This window comes from Sporobolomyces koalae (genome assembly GCF_050403365.1).
Source record: "Sporobolomyces koalae JCM15063 DNA, S_koalae_JCM15063T_v1_ctg5, whole genome shotgun sequence".
Classification (NCBI taxonomy): Eukaryota; Fungi; Basidiomycota; class Microbotryomycetes; order Sporidiobolales; family Sporidiobolaceae; genus Sporobolomyces; species Sporobolomyces koalae.
In genome coordinates this window covers 605,220-622,777 of record NW_027481766.1, presented here as the reverse complement: position 1 = coordinate 622,777, position 17,558 = coordinate 605,220, and the positions used below count along the sequence as shown (strand labels likewise).

At 53.9% G+C, this 17,558-nt stretch overlaps 5 protein-coding genes across 5 annotated transcripts; 3 read left to right on the top strand and 2 right to left on the bottom strand.

Moving 5' to 3' along the window:
- Positions 1 to 135: 135 nt before the first annotated feature.
- JCM15063_006054 (Ac45/VOA1 transmembrane domain-containing protein) lies at positions 136 to 1,796 on the top strand (the record flags this gene model as incomplete). Its single annotated transcript, XM_076676810.1, has 4 exons — positions 136 to 233; positions 511 to 959; positions 1,037 to 1,588; positions 1,663 to 1,796. The coding sequence occupies 4 exons, from the start codon at positions 136 to 138 to the stop codon at positions 1,794 to 1,796; spliced, it is 1,233 nt and encodes a 410-aa protein (XP_076536269.1).
- Positions 1,797 to 2,174: 378 nt separating this feature from the next.
- On the bottom strand, positions 2,175 to 5,730 carry ATH1 (alpha,alpha-trehalase ATH1; the record flags this gene model as incomplete). The annotated part of the gene is made up of 10 exons (XM_076676809.1): positions 2,175 to 2,428; positions 2,543 to 2,639; positions 2,729 to 2,906; positions 2,978 to 3,385; positions 3,453 to 3,574; positions 3,646 to 4,256; positions 4,314 to 4,875; positions 4,951 to 5,259; positions 5,332 to 5,483; positions 5,553 to 5,730. 10 exons carry the CDS (start codon positions 5,728 to 5,730, stop codon positions 2,175 to 2,177), a joined length of 2,871 nt encoding a protein of 956 aa, XP_076536268.1.
- A 535-nt stretch (positions 5,731 to 6,265) lies between these two features.
- JCM15063_006052 (uncharacterized protein) lies at positions 6,266 to 8,414 on the top strand (the record flags this gene model as incomplete). The annotated part of the gene is made up of 7 exons (XM_076676808.1): positions 6,266 to 6,279; positions 6,360 to 6,610; positions 6,679 to 6,811; positions 6,888 to 6,943; positions 7,016 to 7,152; positions 7,221 to 7,426; positions 7,496 to 8,414. The coding sequence occupies 7 exons, from the start codon at positions 6,266 to 6,268 to the stop codon at positions 8,412 to 8,414; spliced, it is 1,716 nt and encodes a 571-aa protein (XP_076536267.1).
- A 289-nt stretch (positions 8,415 to 8,703) lies between these two features.
- JCM15063_006051 (uncharacterized protein) lies at positions 8,704 to 13,122 on the bottom strand (the record flags this gene model as incomplete). The annotated part of the gene is made up of 11 exons (XM_076676807.1): positions 8,704 to 8,920; positions 8,998 to 9,070; positions 9,144 to 9,552; positions 9,621 to 9,728; positions 9,809 to 10,079; positions 10,149 to 10,303; positions 10,376 to 10,738; positions 10,812 to 10,942; positions 11,010 to 11,628; positions 11,698 to 11,901; positions 11,977 to 13,122. 11 exons carry the CDS (start codon positions 13,120 to 13,122, stop codon positions 8,704 to 8,706), a joined length of 3,696 nt encoding a protein of 1,231 aa, XP_076536266.1.
- Positions 13,123 to 15,261: 2,139 nt separating this feature from the next.
- On the top strand, positions 15,262 to 17,069 carry JCM15063_006050 (uncharacterized protein; the record flags this gene model as incomplete). Its single annotated transcript, XM_076676806.1, has 6 exons — positions 15,262 to 15,457; positions 15,534 to 15,748; positions 15,862 to 15,904; positions 15,969 to 16,358; positions 16,429 to 16,538; positions 16,638 to 17,069. 6 exons carry the CDS (start codon positions 15,262 to 15,264, stop codon positions 17,067 to 17,069), a joined length of 1,386 nt encoding a protein of 461 aa, XP_076536265.1.
- Between the last annotated feature and the right edge of the window lie 489 nt (positions 17,070 to 17,558).

Sequence of the window (17,558 nt, the reverse complement as noted above, 5' to 3'; positions counted from 1 at the left end):
TGAGCAACGAGCAGCTGTACCGGAGGCCTCGAACTGGTTCAAGTAACGAGAGATAGCATGACCAGCTATCGCGTAGAGTTGGCGAGCGCGCTCTCAAGCTGTCGGTCCTCCTCATTCATCATCGTCACCCGAATCATGCATCGTCCGACTCTCGCCGCACTCGCACTGACATGTGCGACAACAGTCAACGCGTTCACGGGGACGTACCCGATCCTCGCGTGGAGTGATGCCAAGTGAGTTCGGCTCGATCGCTTTCCGGCTCGTGAGGTTCGACAGTGCAAGCCTCGAATGGACTGCGACTCGTTGAGACCACGCCGAAGGAACAGGGCTGCAGCACTCGCGCAAGAGCGCGGGTGAAGGCTGATGAGGCCGGTTCAGGGGCACTGACGCATCTCGACCACGACGCACCTCACCGCTCCCCGGCCCGATTAGCAATACTGTGATCAGAGCTTCCTGACCGTACAACGTGCTGACCAACGTATACCCCGGGGATTCGATCCTGCTTGACAGACTCGATGCTCTCTCGCTTCTCTCGACTCCCGCTTCCGCTTCCGCTTCGACAACCCAACAAACCTACTCGCCAGAAGACGACCTGTGCTCGCTGTCGTCTCTCCTAGTCGTGTCGATCCCCGGATTGCACTATTCGGACCTAGCCAGACTTCCCACCGCGTCCGATTCACCGAATGGGATTCACGCTGCCGTGGACCATGCCGAAACTCGAGCGAGTCAACCTTATGTGCGACAACACACTCTGTCGAGACCTCTCAAACTCGTGCGGAGGTTCGAGAAGGAATGTGGAGCCGTGTTTGAGAGTCAACTCGAGAAGACCTTGTGGACCGGACCCGAACGAGACGAACAGGTCAAGACGATCAGGATCGTGCAAGTCGATGGACTTGAAGAGTGGGAACTCAGTGGAGGTGCAGCTGCAGACGGAAGGAAACGGGTACTCGAAACTGCTGGTGAGGGAAAAGCTTTCTTTCCCCATTGTCCCGTCATTCCAAGGTTTGTTGATGGTCTTCTCTGTCCCAAAATGTAGATCAAGCTGTTGCGTACCACCTGGCAAACCTCGCATCTCCTCATGCCGTGATTGTCACGGCGCTACCGACAACCTACTCTTCCCCTCGCAAACTCAACACGAAGCAACCCAACCTGCACCTCAACAACAACCTGAAACGTCAACTCCTTGAACCTGACTTGCTCGATTCGGACAACATCCCAGAAGACGAACAAGAGTTCATTGCCGAAGTATTGGACGAGATCAAGGAGGAGCAAGCGTTTGACAATATGATGGATCGTGTCGAAAACAACAACAAAGATGATGATGGTGTCGACAAAGGTCAAGAGAAGAGCGATATTCGAGTCTCGGAAATCATGACTCCTGAAAGTCTCGAACAGGACGAGGAGGAATGGAATGGCGAAACGATCAACGTGTCTCCTTCGTTCGGATCTCACTCGATTGTCGACTACGACACGTTCGCGAAAGACGACAAGAAGAAACACAAGGACAACCAAACTTCGATCTTTGAACCAGCGGAAAAATCGGGACTCCTTCACCGCTACGTCTTCTTCACCCCTGCTCTCGTCTTCTGTAAGCCATTTGCACTTCCTCCCACATTTCTCTTTGATTGAGGTCTGATTTCTTTTTTCGGGGGATTTTCGCAGCTCTTCTCGTCACTCTGATGGTACTCGTTCCGACAGTTTTGATCGCGGTCAAAGCGTTGACTTCGATCGAAACTGTACACGGACTCGAAACGAAAATGACGGGTTCAGTCGGAATCGATCCTAGCAAAGCATAGTTGAAAAACCATCACTTTTCTTTTTGTTTTGGTCAAACCTCTCCTTTCCTCTCGCAAATCTGTCCCTCTTCTCCCTTTCCAGTCATTTCACATCTAAACTCGTTCTCTCTCCTCCTCTACGCCGTCTTTTTCGAGACTCGTCAGTTTTGATTCGTTTTCGTGACCCCCTTTTTTGCTGCTTGTCTACTGTGTGTGATTTTGTATTGAAGTGATCCTTCCGACTTTTTTCCCCCGCCCTATTCCAGTGTCTCCTTCCTTCGATGCTGTACAGCAAACGATCGCTTTATCAAGTCACTTCCTACTCGGAAATTACCCGAGAGATAGAGACGGTCCCTTTTCGAAGAGACAGGAAAGATCGAGGAATTCCATAAATCTCTACTACAGGATCGCAAATTCTGCAACGGTACCTCCCAAGCCATCTCCTTCCCTCGAACCTTGGATCGTCAAATTGACGTATCGAGCTTGTAACGAATTCTCGAGAATGTGATCGGTCAAGTTGCCGACTTTGATCGAGACGGCGTTCGCGGTCGTTGCGTCGAAGGGGGAGGAGATATCGATACTCGCGTTCGAGACGACGGTCGTCATGTTGGAAAGAGATGAACCCGCTTGAACCGTGTAGGTGAGAGGCGGAGCTAAGAAAGGGGTGAGTGCAGAGGGAGCGAAAGGCGTGAGCTTTTTAGATCTTTTTTGCTTTTGACCACAGACACACAAAATGGTCCCGGAGAAAGGAGAAGAAGGAAACGTACCAGCGCCCCAATTGAAGTGCAGTGCCGTGATGTTCTTCGATTCGGATAGATCTATAGATAGAGTAGCAGGTGCAGGAGAGTTCGGTCTCCAAAAAGTCTAAAGAACCAATTTCTTCGTTGTCAGGAGAAAGAAAATCGCGCAAGTTCGCCCGAGAGCGAATGGAAAGCCAAAAAAAAAAAACTTACAGCGTTTGCACCGTCGACAGCTGCGAGTGCGTATTCACCTGGAACGATGTACTCGTTCCGGTTCTCAAACGAAGTGTCGTTTGACAAGACGCGAACGCATTGTGCCAGGTTGCCCGCGACGAGCGTTCCGTTTGTAGCCGAAGTGGGAATGGTCAGCGTTTCGCCAACATCGAGTGTACTGAAAATCGAGTTTTCGAGCTTGTTAGCTGCAAAGACATTTTAGGAATATGGGGGGGATTCATGACTCGCTAATTGCCACCTTTGACGTTCTGTGACGAGACTTCGATTTTGACTGTCGAATTGCCAGACGTGTGTTTGATGGTGGTGTTGCTCGTTGCGAGTCGGATGTCGAACGAGCTTCCGCCCCATTTGAACCCCTTCAAGGTGTACTCTTCGAGTTGCGGAGGCAAGAGCGGATCGAGATACATGCGATCGATCCTCGACCGGAAGCCAGTGAAACCGTGCGTGAGCGTCTGAAGGAATCCGCCATGGCCAGTGAGGAACGTGTAGGCAGGGTTTGTGCCGCCGTTGTCAGCATAGACATCGTTGGTCTGCTCAGAGAACTGGTAGTAAGGCGCTCGAGAGTACGGTTGCGCCGAGCCGAGAAGGTAGGTCCAGGTGGCACATCCAACTGGGGAGAGCTCGGCAGCGTCGATCCTGGCATCGACGCGATCGAAGGTCAGTGTCATTACACAATCTATTCCCTTCTTGGGTGGCAACTCACGAAAAGACTGAGCGAGTCATCCCTGGTCCGTTTGGAGATGTCGCAAGCGAGTAATAGTCAAGAGCGAGCAATGCCCTCGTCTTGGACAGCTCATATTGGTAGGGGTAGGTGAGGAGAACGACCTGCAAGGATGAACAGGTTCAGCGCCAAACAAGCTTGAGAGACCGCGGAAGATTTTGAACACGGGGCGTACATCAGCTTGTTTCACCGCCGTCGTTCCGTTGAAGCCATCAAATTCGAGGATGATGTCGCTGGAAGAATCGACGAGGATCGTGATGTTGTTTGCAATGTCGGTCCAGTTCGACGGAGTCTCCTTGCCGAGTACCTGGGCGAGAGCTTGGGCGTTTCGGAGCGTGACGGCGATCGCCCCGTTCGTCATGGCACTGTTATTCTTGTGGTTCGAGTACTCGTCGGGAGAGGTCTCGTTGTAGGTCGAGTACTGTCCAGTCGAATTGTCGTACACGACAAAGGTCGCAAACATGTCCGAGATCGCTTCGACGAGTGGCCAACCTTTCTCGGCGAGCCACGTCTTGTTTTGCGTTTGCGAGTAGTAATCCGTCACGGCGAGCGCAATGTCTGCGTTCAAATGGTACTCGTAGTCGTGGCATGGTCCTACGCCGGTGCAGTTCCCGAAGCGAGCCGCCGTCCACGGATACAAAGCGCCGCTCAGGTTGAACTGTTGCGCGTTCTCCTTGGCCGCGCCGAGCTGACGGTAGCGGAAGTCGACAATCGACTCGGCATACTCGGGCTGTAGGGCAAGGAGAGAGGGGAACATCCAAGTGTCCGCGTCCCAAAAGATTTGGCCTGATTCCGAATCAACTCGTAAGTGTCGCTCAAGTGACGAGAATTTTCAACACGCACCGGCATAAGAGTCGGATGTGAGACCTGCTGGTGCGATTGAATTGTCGCCGAGGCCGGTCGACTCATTTCCGGGTCGCACGTTACTGAGCAGATAAAAGAGACTCGCTCGAGTCGCGAATTGCAATTCTTCCAATCCATCTTGCGGGATTACGATGTCAGAGTCGTTCCAGATGTTCTTCCAGGCCTGCTGATGACTCTCGAGCAAGGACGAGTACCCAGTCGAGTTGGCTTTTTGCGCAGCTCTGGAAGCAGTTGCTGCTTCTGTGCCATTGAATGCATCACTCGAGGCGATACCGACGTACTTGACCGCCGAAAACGAGCCAGACGTTGGGACTGACAAGAGACGGTAGCATTGCGCAACCGTCGAAGCGTTGGTCGAGAGCGCGGGGTAGCAAGAAGTGCCATTGTCGGTCGTGTACTTGACGGGAGAATCGAGAAAGTCGAGCACGGACACCTCGTACGCGGTCACATTGCTGATCCCCTGTGGACGCACGGCGGTAAAGATCGTGTTGGTTCCGTTGATGCCAGAGTCGACAAAGTCGGTCCTCCAAGCACCGACGCCCTGCACAAATTGTAGAAGAGCCTCGAATGAGTTTCTCGTGCTCCAGGTGCTCTCAACGAAGGAGATGGGGCTCACATCGAGAACGTCTGTCACGGCCACAACAGAGTCATTTGCGATGCCGGAAACGTCGAGACGAACGACGCCCAAGTTTGGCAGCACTCGGTGCGCAAACAAGGTGTATTTGAGATTGATCGAATGGTTGGTACCTTGTGGAGTCCATTCGAGCGAGGTCTGTACGACGCCATCCTGGATCGAGAGGGATTGAGTCCAATTCGAGATTGCAGAGTCGCTGGTCGAAATGTCATAAGTTTGGTTGTTGACCGTGAGGTACAGGGATGACCAGGTTGGAAGTGTCGAAATGGGTTGTTCGCCACCCGTTTGAGGCTAGTTTTTCAACATCATGAGCACAAAAGACAGAGTGAATCGAACTTGTTTCTGGAGTCAACCAAAGCTCACAAAGTTGGTTCCAATCGTTGTCGGTTGCGAGTCGTAGAATCCTGCAACCATTGCTGCTGTGAAGCGTGGGTCGAACAGGGGCCATCCGTTGGTCCCCTGACTCTTGTCCCCGTCAAGCAGCACTGGCTCGACTTGACGGTATCCCATACCCTCTGACCGACTCGAATGGTTCAGCTCGCAACGCCAATACATATTATATTAGGTCGAAAGGGACGACGCACCGGCAGGGACTCGTTGACCGATATAGCCGTTCGCAACGAATGGCTGTCGCTCCCATGAAGTGCGGTTCAGGTCGCTTGTCGAGAGCGTCCAGTCAGGAGCTGATCCAGCCAATGCGATTGTCACCAGCTGCACACTGGCAAGGATCGTCGCTGGAAGAAACAGCTGCGGCTTCGGCATTGTGAGACTCCGAGACCAAATCGAGGAGATTTCGAAGGCAGTGAAGGAGAGGAGAACAAGTTGCAGTCCCGGCCGGGGTTAGACTACGCAACCACGGGAACCCACGGCGGCTCCACTTTTTGCTGAGGCAACAAATGGAAAGCGAGAGCGAATACCTACGTCATTCCGACGTCCGCGTGCCGAGTTCTTGCTTCCCCTCAGGAACCGGTGATCCCGTCAATTTGTCGCTTGGCAAATCTGATGATTCACAGGCGCTGCGAACGCGCACTCGGGCGTCGCTCAAGCGGAAAGGTCGAAGTGGAAGAGAACGCAGAGTGCCGTCCAAAGCGATCGTTTCGGGGCAGCCCATGCTGTAATATATGGAACATAGACGCATCGAGCTGTTTAGACTGCAAGAAGCTCAGATAGAACGAGATGCGAGAGGGTACCTTCAAGATGAGAGAAATGTACCATCTTTCTTGTCAAACATCTCAGAGCTTCGATCAGACGTGAAGAGGACAGTCGCAATCCTCTAGCTTCCCTGCCCGGACGAACAATGGCAGGGTCTGCGTGAGTAGCACGCTGCATCGCCTCGATTTCGATTCGCGCCCCACCTGTTCGCTGCTAATCCGTACTGCTCGGTCGCGCAGCTGTTTGGCGACACCAACCAGCACAGCAGCGCGGTATACACTGTCAGCTGCCACCCAAGCCTCGTCTGCGACTCCGACTTCTTATGTCAAGCGGAATCGAGCGCGACTCGAGGTGGACGGAAACGAATTTCCCGTCCAGGGCCCCAACATCTACTGGCTTGGTCTCGACGAGAATGTGAATCCGAATCCAAGCTATCCGTCGAAATCTCGAGTGCTCGAAATCATGGCAGTCGCAAAAGCCATGGGCGCCAGTGCGTTTCTTAGCTACTGAACCCGACTACAAACCGGATCTGAAACTCATCTGCTGTTGACGAGACAGCAACGATTCGGTCTACATCACTCGGCGTCTCGTTTGGAACGGGCCTCTCGGTCGAGAACGCGCTCAACACGTTCAAGCCCGAAGGCTCCGGCGCCTGGGACGCAATCGACTTTGCAGTATTTGCGGCAAAATCGTAAGGACGCACAACTAAAGAGCTTCACGACGATCGCATGTAGAGCTGATGCGAATTTGCACTCTCGCCCGGCTAGGTACGATTTGCGTCTCGTGATCCCGCTAACGGACCAGTATGATTACTACCATGGGGGTGAGCCTGGTCTTTCTTGAATGTAAATGCTTTCAAACCGCTCTGACACATGAGAGAGTCCGCTCTGCGCAGGCATTCCCACGTTTTTGCGATGGCGGAATCTGTCCTCGACGGATTTTGCACCTTTCTACGATCTCAACAGCGACGTCTATCAGGACTTTAGACGCTACATTGCGACTCTGTTGTCGCACACGTCGCCATACACGAACGTGAGGCCATGTTTACTTGATCTCTCACATCGTCAATTGACTTGGCTCGTTTTGTCCTTCGGGGCCAGCTCTCGTTGGCGACAGATCCCACCATCCTTGCGTTCGAGACCGGAAACGAGCTGGGAGGTTACACAGGGAAGGCCTACCCTCCTCCAGTCGAATGGACCACAGCAATCTCGGCCTTTTTGAAAGAGCTCGCTCCCCAGACGCTCGTCATGAGTGGAAGTTACGGGGTCAGACACGACGAACTTTCGATCTCCACGGTCGATCTACAGTACGTACACGTTTGATTCGATCCCCGTCTATCGATGCGCTTACTCACACTCGGACGCTCGTGACAAAGCTCTGATCATTTCTATCCGACGTATCGATCCCGACTCTCCTCCTCGGCCAAAGTCGCTCATTTGGCAGGCAAACCCATGCTGGCAGGAGAGTACGACTGGACAAATCAGTACTACCTCCGGTACAGATGGGGGTACTTTGTCTTGCTACTGCCAGCATGCGTTGCACTATCCGTGTGGTTCATGCCAAAGCGTTGGTGGCCGTGGACATTCTCGTTGAGGAACTGTGCAACGTGCGCGTGTTGCCGCAGGAGGGGACGACGGGTCAAACAAAGACCAAATAATGGACAGTATGATCGCATGGAGGGAGACTCGACAGCATTGACCCCTCTCGAAGACTCCCAGATGAAGCCTTCAGCGATCGACCGATCCATCTCGACAACGACTCTCTCAATCCTCGACTCTGCCACCCCTGTCTATGCTCGCCCACGAAGACCTGACAAACTCATCGATCGAACTTTTCGAATCAATCGCTGGACCGTCTCGATTTTCATTCTCCTCCTCGCGCTCCCCCTGTTCGGAATCATCTACACTTTCTTACCAACTCCGATCTCAACCTTCATGTCTTCTCTCTCGAAACTCGAAACCGCCTCATCTTCATCTGAATCATCTGTCGTGGGAGATTTGTATTGGTCTTTGTTTGGTCGAGACGATACATGTTGCGCTTACGTTCAACACGACGACGGGTACACGCTACACTACCCTTCAGATCCCTCCAGCCCCTTATCTTCGGCCGAGGTCGGAAGTGGGAACGCAGTGGTGGAATTGACGAAACACGCTTGGAAGGTTCGAGGGCAAACTCCGTTTTGGGCTGGAACCGATTTCAACCTCGACAATCTCGATGTACGAGGATTACCCGTCATCGCTTGTCCACAACAAGGGCTACAATTACCGAATGGAACTCGAGTAGGGGGAATATGATTTTAGGGTCTTCCCATGCATTGTATCATTTTCTCATGATGCTATCGAGAGAGAAATGAAATCGGCTTTTCACAGGGGGTAGAAACGGAATGGCTACAAGAATGAAGAACCGAAAAAACACGATATCGATATGTCCTGAGATGAAAACACACGAAAAGGAGAGCATCGAGAGAGACGTTGAGGAGAGACAGGGACGATTAGAACGAATACTAGCGGCTACAAGAGGGGGAGAGTTTGAGAACTGAGAGAAGGGGAGAGAGAAACGGGGGAATCGAGAACGTTGACCCGATCAAGCGAGAACATCGGTGAGTTCTCCGACGCAGACACATACGGTTGCCCACGCGACGATGAACACTCCGACGATGAACTCGGGCGCTCGGTACACCTTGAACGGAGGTGCAGTTTTGAAGTGATGTTTCGGACGAGCGACCGAAGAGTAGTGGTCTCGAATCAGGAATGACTCGCGAGGTTCGGTCAAGAGTCGGGAAGGGAACAAGAGGCACACACTGGTTGGAGGGACGATCGTTTCTCGTAAGCTTCCAGTCATACATTTATTGCTAGAGGGGAGAGAAGGCATGCTTACAACGGCACGAAAGCGGCAAAGACGAATTCCAGCCACAACAGACTCGGCCAAGCAACGGTGAGCAAGACGGTCACTGTAAATCGATGGAACTCTTGTTAGTAAGCTGAATTAGACGCAAGCGAGGGACGAAGGAATCAAGAACCTACAGGCAGTCTGGTGACTGTCGACAGTGCCTCGCTCGTAGTCCTTGACGATACGCCAGATTGCGACTCCAACTGCGGCGCAGAACGCAAACATGGTACCAGCATGGGGATCGCACGCGAACCAGATCAGGCGCTTCCACCACACTTGACGCTGAGGTACAGCGATCGTCTCGTTGATGTCGAGATCGGTACCACGAGCGTATCCACCGAGTTGACGAGGCAGGATGAGACGCAGGATCGCGAACGCGTTGTATGGCGCCGAGAAGATCCAGGATTGGAATGCGCGACGAGGGGAATGAAGTCCGGTCGACCAGGCCCAGACGAGTTCGTGAAGGCGCTGCAGCACGATCATGACGAGAGTTGCTTGCAGGAGCTTGTTGAGTTCACGAAGATTCGGCGTAAGCACCAAGATCTGTGAAGTGCGATCAAGGTCAGTTATCGGCAACTTGCACACCGCAAAACGAATCGAGCATCACGTACACCTCCGAATGAGAACATGAAGGGGTAGACATAGGCCAACAGAACAACCAGGAGACTGAAGATAGGGAGCAAAGCCTTGCCGATCGCCTTGATGCGGGCGCTCCACGGCTGCACGTGAATATCGAATCCTTCGAATCAGCTCCGCAGAACACATATGACGACGGTGAACCAACGCCGAAAGAACTGACCATGAGTTTGACCTTGTCTCCGGAGAGGAACCATCCCAAACGCGAAGCCGTTCGAAGCGGTCCCAAGCGGTTGACACTCATGAAGTTGACCTGAGCTGTGTAGGTAGGTTTCGCCATACCCCACTGCAAGACCTCCTCGACCTGAGCGACGCGGTAGCCACGTCCGAGCAAAAGCGCTTCGGCTTGCCCGTCGTGGATCCACGAATCGGCAGGAAACCCTCCGATCTTGTTCAAGGCGTTGCGGCGGAGAAGGAAGCCAGAACGAGTGTCACTGAATCAAGCGACAGAAACGTCGTTAGACATGTCTCGACGCGATACGGGTTTAGCAGGGGAGACGCACGCATCAGTCTCGGCAGCATTCATCATCGTGCCAGTTGGTTGATTGAGCTTGTGCGGCAGGTTGATGAAGCCGTGACGGGTCTTGACCAACGCAACTTTGTCGTCTCTCAAGATCGAGGGAAGGACAGCTCGAAGGTAATTCCGTTCGGGAATCATCTGCACATCGGACAGAATCGTTCATTAGCAAAGTAGTGGAAACATAAGGACAGGAGGGAATCGGATGCTCACATCGGCATCAAAGACCGCAATGTAATCTGCAGGTCCTTTCATTCCAAACGTGCTCGCTTCTTGCATACCGAAATTGATCGAGTTGGCCTTGTTGTCGAATCGGTCCTTCTTCTCCTTCGGAGGATGAGCAGCGTTGGGGGACAGGAGGAGTTGCTTCTTGCTCGCGCTCTTCTCGTCCCTGGACGACAATGGGGACACGTTGAGCTCTCGTCGGTGGTACGAAAGGTGAGGGCACGCCTGGGACGCGGCGTGTTTGGCGAGCGAGGTCGAGAGCGAAGAGGAGCAAGTGGGGTCAAGCACCATAACGCGGAATCGGTGGGCAGGGTAATCCATCGATGCAGCAGCGACAGCGCAATCGAATACCTGCGAGATTTACGCCGACAACGTGAGCTTTGGGTATTGCAAGGAACAGGAAATGAAGGAACGGAGAACGAACGGTTTGATCGGCTTGACCAGACGAAACGATAAACACGTCCACCGAGGGCAAGTTCTGGTCTCCTCGCAGCCTGAGCTTGGGAGCGGAGCCTTTCGGCTTGTACGTGAAGACGGTAAAGATAGTGTGGATCGCTGAGAAAAGCAAGCACGTCTCGTCAATTGACGAGGTTCGGAGCAGGTGAGGCCAAGAAACACTTACAAATCATGGCAGCGACGATGGTTTCGAGCGCCAGGAACGCCCACCCGCCGACGAAGACATTCGGCATCTTTCTCTCGACGCTCAACAGCTGCTGGTATCGGAACGCGAGGTACACTCCAGTCGCGGCGGTGCTGAGCAGGGCAGTCAAGATCGATACTTTGGCACCGGCTTTCTTGAACTTGCCCGTGACCGAGTTGGCCGAGTTGGCCGAGGTGGGAGGGTACACGGGCAGCGCGACGATCGAAGGTCTTGGCGCGAGTGAGAACGGGTGACTGGTCGGACCCAAGTTCTCGGTCGCCCACACACTCGCCATCGTCTCTTGTTGCTGCTTGTTCGAACCGCCAAACGATTTGAACAGTTTCGATTTCTTCGTGATTTTCTTCTGGACATCGTCGTCGTCGAACGCAGAGGTCAAGAGTTCCTTTTGATCCTGGTTGTGAGAGTCGTACGCGTACGAAGGGAACGACGACGTGGACGATCCAGGGCGGGCCGGGAACGAGAATTGGGGGTTGAGACTCGCTCCGCCAATGTCCATAGTCGGGACCGACATGCCTCCAAAGTCGGCCGTTTTGGGCGAGAGCGCATCGTCTGACGATGATCCCGAGAACCTTCGAGACCACTATGATACACAAGCTCTTGATCAGTATATGGCCTGACCCGAGAAACTGAGTCTAGGGGTTCAACTTACTTCGCCTCGAGCATCTTCGCTACCTCGCCGGAGATCGTGCTCGCGTAGTTGACTCGCAATGCTGGCCGGGTCAAAGTCGTGCACGAGGGGAGGGATCGCAGGTCCAAGTCCACCACCAGGCAGGGTCGAAGGGTGTTGTTGAGCGAGGGCAGGGTTCCTCGCAGCGTGGAGGTTCGAGAGATGGTCTTGGTGACGCGAGTAAGCCTGTTTCAGATTTAATCAATTTGATCAGTTCTCAGGGTCCATTCGACATGCTATTCATCTAAAGTTGAGACTTACGGGCAACCCCGAGTTCTCGTGAATCGAATGCGCTCGACCCTCGTAACCGGCCGGACCAAACACTTCGGTCCCGCGCTTCTTGTCGGACGCTTCGCGCTGACCCTGCAGCATCTCGACACTCGCGAACGTGTCGAGAGGAGCTCGCGTCCTCGAAGGGATCGCCGAAGTTGCCGCCGGTTGAAGGGGCAAGATCTTCCTCGAGTCGGGGTGTTGAGCGTGCGAAGGGAGCAAACTCCTCGGCGAGCCAGCGACGGGAGACGCTTGCGTCGAAGGGAACGGAGACGAGAGCGAGATGGACTGTTGTCGTACGTGACCTGACGACGTTTTGCGATGGTGCAGTCCCGAGCGGTCGGTCGGGGAGGGTCCGGGCGCGGGAATTCCCGGAACCGGTTTCGTCGAAATCGATTTCGGTACGAGGGAACGGGATCCGCTCGAAGAAGGGACGAGCGGTCCCCCGGCGTGATGGTGGAACGAGGGGGCAATCGGATCGAACTGAGACGGGCGGCGGTTGAAGTTGAGCGTTGCAAACTCGTCGTCGCCTTCGTCATCGGCAGACGGCGAGTGTAGCGTGGGCGAAGGCAGCGGGCTCTTGTCAGGGGACGCCTTGCGCTCGAAAGGCGCGGCCGAGGTCGGGGACAGTTCATCTGGAGATTTGCGACCAGCGCTCGAAATCTCGATTGCCGCCGGTTTTCCATGGCTGGTGGGGGTGTTGTTGTTGTTGTTGCTGCTGTTGTCCGATTCGGGTATGGTACTGACGGCGGGTACGGCGAACGGGTTCGGGTTGGTCAAGCGGGGCTTCGCTTTGATGGTAGACGAGGCGGCAGACGGGATCGTCTTGGGCGAAGGTGCTTCGCCCTGAGAGTCGAACGTCGGAACGGGCTTGCGGAACGAGGTACGGGACCTCGACGAGCCGGTAGCGGTAGGGGACGTGCGGGGCGAGGGAGGCGAGTCGGACGAGTTGGTCGGAGTCGACGGGCGGAACTGAGCCCCGGCGACGCCGGCGGGAGGAGGAGTCGCTGCAGCCGATCCAGGTGCGACCGGGATCGAGGAGCGGAACGATGCCGCCGAGTCGGTCGAGAAAGTCTGGAGCGACGACGGCCGGGGCGGGTTCTTCGGCCGCTTGTTGTACTGTTTCGGGGAGGGCATGGCGAGTTGTGAAAGGAGTGTGGTAGTCTGAACGAGTGGAAGAGTGCTGGTAGCGGTATCGAGAGCTTTAGAGCCGGGCGAGAAGGTTACGTCAAGGCAGATGTGTTGTTTCCTGCTGCAGGACCCGGTTCACGCGACGGCTCAGCTACGTCGTCGAGGAGTCGAGGCGTGCGGAGGGCAGCTGTCCACAGCAGAGGCAGGTGGTGGGAGCAGAGAGGGCGGACAAAGAGCTTCGTTCTGGCGGGCGAGTGAACCTGTACTTTTGCCCTTTCCCTATATGGGTTGTACGAGCGCAGATTACGAGTTCGAGAGCACCGCGGTGGACCGTGTCTCGCACATTGCTCTTTCTCGATCGAGGAAGAAGGCCGCGCGCAGGACTCGCCGGATTAAGCAGGCGTCGGCGCCGGTGAATATCCGGCGTGGCTGGCGAGCCGCGACACGTAATTCTCGCAATTGCCGCCCATGCTATCGAATACTAGCTTATGTACTAGGGATTCTCATAGGAACCTTGCTTGTTGCTAAGCTGAGAAAAGAATGTACCCGATGTCCGCGGAGTTTGCGGAACATGTCTGTCCGAGCGTCTGACTAGCTTTGCTCGTTACTGCTGAATGGCGAGTGCGTGCGCTCACTGGTCAGAACCGCTGGTCGAGAAGCTACTTTTCTAGTAAACAACCGTCAAAATTGAGTACGCGACGGCGTAAGAGAAATTGTCCAGGCTCAAAATTGAACGTCTGCGCGTTCGCTTTCAACCTGGACACGTTCGACAAATCAAAGCAACTCTGTCGCCTTTCTTCCAGGTTTCCCTTCGGGCGTGCTCTCCGAACGCCTCGACGTTCACTCTTTGTTTGCTTTTTTCCCGCGGCCCGTTCCCTTCTTCATCCATGGTCTCTGTCTTCGCGCCTTCGTCTTGCATGGCTCCTGTCAGAACTCAACATGAACAGGGTACGTATTCTGACGTCTCATTTGCCTAATTCTGAGCCCTTCTCGCTGACCCCTTCTCGCTTGCTCCCTTCACCCGCGATGGAGGAGGAGCTGGTCAACCTCAATCTCAAACCTCACCCCATCATCCTGCCGCTTTCCAACAATCACCCTCGTACGACTCCTACCCCTCGCCCTACACGCCGCATGCCTCGACCTCAGGCCAACAATAACCTCCTCAACACCGAGTTATCCCCCATCGGCAGCTTCTTCCGAAGCAGCAGTTCCATCCGAACCAGTCTTTGTCTTCGGAGTCCCACGTTAACTACTTGGCGAATGCGACTAACAACTATGTACTTGGCGAATGCTTCGAGCCGAAGGGATGTCGGTAACCCCTACCCTCTATCTCTCCCACTTTCTTCTTCACTTTCCTCGTTTACACCACTTTAGCCGCACGGTGCAGCTGCTCCCCCTCCTCGAGATCTTAGGCTGCTGCATCTCCACCTCGTCCATTTGCTCTCCATTCGATCTACTCTCCTCTCCTTCTTGTTCTCCTCCATGGTTGAAAGCGTCATTGTCGCCTTCTGGAAGATCTCAAGGAGGGGGAGCAGCTGCACCGTGAGTCTGAAGTGGTGTAAAGGAGGAAAGTGAAGAAGGAAGTGGAGGAGATAGAGGGTAGGGGTTATTACCGACATCCCTTCGGCTCGAAGCATTCGCCAAGTACATAGTTGTTAGTCGCATTCGCCAAGTACATAGTTGTTAGTCGCATTCGCCAAGTACATAGTTGTTAGTCGCATTCGCCAAGTAGTTAACGCGGGACTCCGAAGACAGAGACTGGTTCGGATGGAACTGCTGCTTCGGAAGAAGCTGCTGATGGGGGAAGGCTTGGTACTGAGGAGGTCGTTGTTGGGCCGAGATCGAGGCCTGGGGCGTCTAGGGCAAGTAGGAGTCATACGTGAGCGATTGTTGGAAAGTGGCAGCATCAGGGAGTGGAATTTCAGACAGACGTTAAGAAGGCTACCTCGGGACGTTGTGTAGCAAACCTCTCGGCGTACAAATTAAACGTGTACAGGGACTTTTCAGTAACTCGAAGTCCTTTGCAAAGCACGTCTTTCCACGTTCGGCTAATGGGATCTTTGCAAAACTCAATTCTTCTGTTGAGAGCTCTGCGACTCGCTCTCGTTCCTCCATACCTCTTCTTGTCGCCTTGTAGCTCCAGAAATGGACCCTCAGCAGTCGAATGGGTCGCTTCTCGACCACCTCACACCCTCAGGGCACGATCGTGGACTACCTCCAGCGATCCGTAGTGCTCCTCCACCGCTCGCTCTCTACCGCAAACCACGTCCAGCTGTGCACCTCTACAAGCCAAGCAACCCCAGTGATACTTTTGTCATGCCCCCGACCAAGAAGCGAGCTCGTAAGGCTGTACCTCAACCTGCTGCCTCCTCTTCTGCTTCCCCACTTCCCGATCCTCCAGCTGGACGATCCTCCAGCGCGCGACCAGTATCTCAAGATGCACAAGGATCTCGTGACCCACGCTTCCGAGGTACCGCTTTTTGAGCTCCTTTCGAAGCATTCGCAACTCCGAGCCGCTGTCCTTCGGTACCTTCAGCAGACATTCAACCTCGACCAATTCAACCTCGACCATCTGAGCCTTCAACACAACACGAGCAACAGTCAGCTCCCCCCGCGCGGGTACCTCAGTTTCGTGAGCCGGCATTCCTTTCATATTCACACGAAAAATCAGCTTGCTCAACAAACCTCAAAGTCCTTCAAATAGAAGCCTCTCGGTCGTCAAACTTTCCTGCTTTACCATCACAGCATGACAATCAAGTTCAAGCCGGGAACCCGGATCTCTCTCGGCGTTAGTTCACTCTCACGTTTCTCAAATGATTCCTACGAGAACTGACTTGGTTTGAACCCTGTAGTTTCCATGCCGCCGACTCATCCGCAACACAAGGAAACCTACATTGGAGGAGGAGCTGGTCAATCTCGGTCTCAAATCTCACCCCATCATCCTGCCGCTTTCCAACAATCGCCCTCGTACAACTCCTATTCGCCCTACGCTCCCGTCGCCTCGACCTCCGCCCAACAACTACCTCCTCAGCACCAGTTCAATTATGGAGGAGAACAAGAAGGAGAAGAGAGTAGATCGAATGGAGAGCAAATGGACGAGGTGGCGATGCAGCAGCCTCCGTCGAATGGTGCTGTTGCGCCTTCCGCCGTCAATTCCGAGGAAAAGAAGTCGAAAAAGCTACCGAAGGGTACCATCAAGAAAATTCCTCAACTCGATGCTCAGCAGAGACGAGCTATATTCGGTAAGCTGTCACGCTCTTCTGTAGTGCCCTTTCGATTCGAGAACTCATGTTCGGATTTTCCCTTGCACAGGCAATCTTCACTCGACTGACGAGTTTGTTGACGCGCATTACGAGTACGTTACCGACGGCGCGGCTCGTCACCGAGTTTTGACCGAGTATATTTTCAACATAATCCACGATGTGAGTGATTCTGTCTCGTTCTGTTTCGGTTCGGTTCGAGTCTCGTTCTGACCTTGTCTGTTTCGCAATGTAACCGACTGCTTTTCTTTGACATTGTAGCTCGCCAAGTACGCTACTCAAACCAACCGTGCAATCTTTCTTGCGGTCTCGGATATCGACGAGCGAGATCGAACCTCTTTCCATCAGACAGACGACGATTTCGACATCGTGTACCTTTCGCCTGTACTCCGAGACTCGGACCGACCCCATCTGTTCAAACTTGGAACCGAATTCCACGATCTCATTTCCACTCGAATGACCGAAATCCGACGTGCTGCTGCCGCGGATGCGCTCGAGTGGCGTCGAAAAACCCAAGAGATGGAGCAGAAGCTTTTACTGATGGAACAGGCGGCAGCAGCAAAAGATGCGGAAAACGAGGCAAAACTTGCAAAGTTGGCTGAGCTTGAGGCAGCAAAAGATGCGGAAAACGAGGCAAAACTCGCAAAGATAGCTGAGCTTGAGGCGAAGATCGCGAGGATGAGCGAAAAGTAGCGAGTGCGATGTTGGGGGCGTAGTGTGTTCCGTTCTTCTAGTTGTAGTATCAGTCAATTATAGTTGGTTTCGTCCCGAGACTGGCTTTGATCGCGAAGCTTCTCGTCCGCGAGAGGCAGAGTCGAATCGGTTTGCTCGTAGCTGACGTAGATTCGTCCAGTGCCAGCGATTCAACGAAGCGAGAAAAAGATGAGCCGAGTCGATGAGCTTAAACAGCGAAACCAGCTGCGATGGGCCCATTGCTTTACTTCGGCTTCTCAGCTACCGCAGCGTAGCGAAAATAGATAGCTCATCAAATATGCGCTCGACTGCTCGAGAGGATGCGAATGACGCTACAGTTGACATCAATGTTCCTCGCTCGTGCAGCCTGTTCCCCTCCTCCCGCCTCGAGTTGCCGATAGCAGTCTAACATTCAGCTGACCATCCCTGAACTTGAGCCGAATCGATACCATGCCTGCGAAGAATTGAGAAGGACGGGAAACGCGCGCA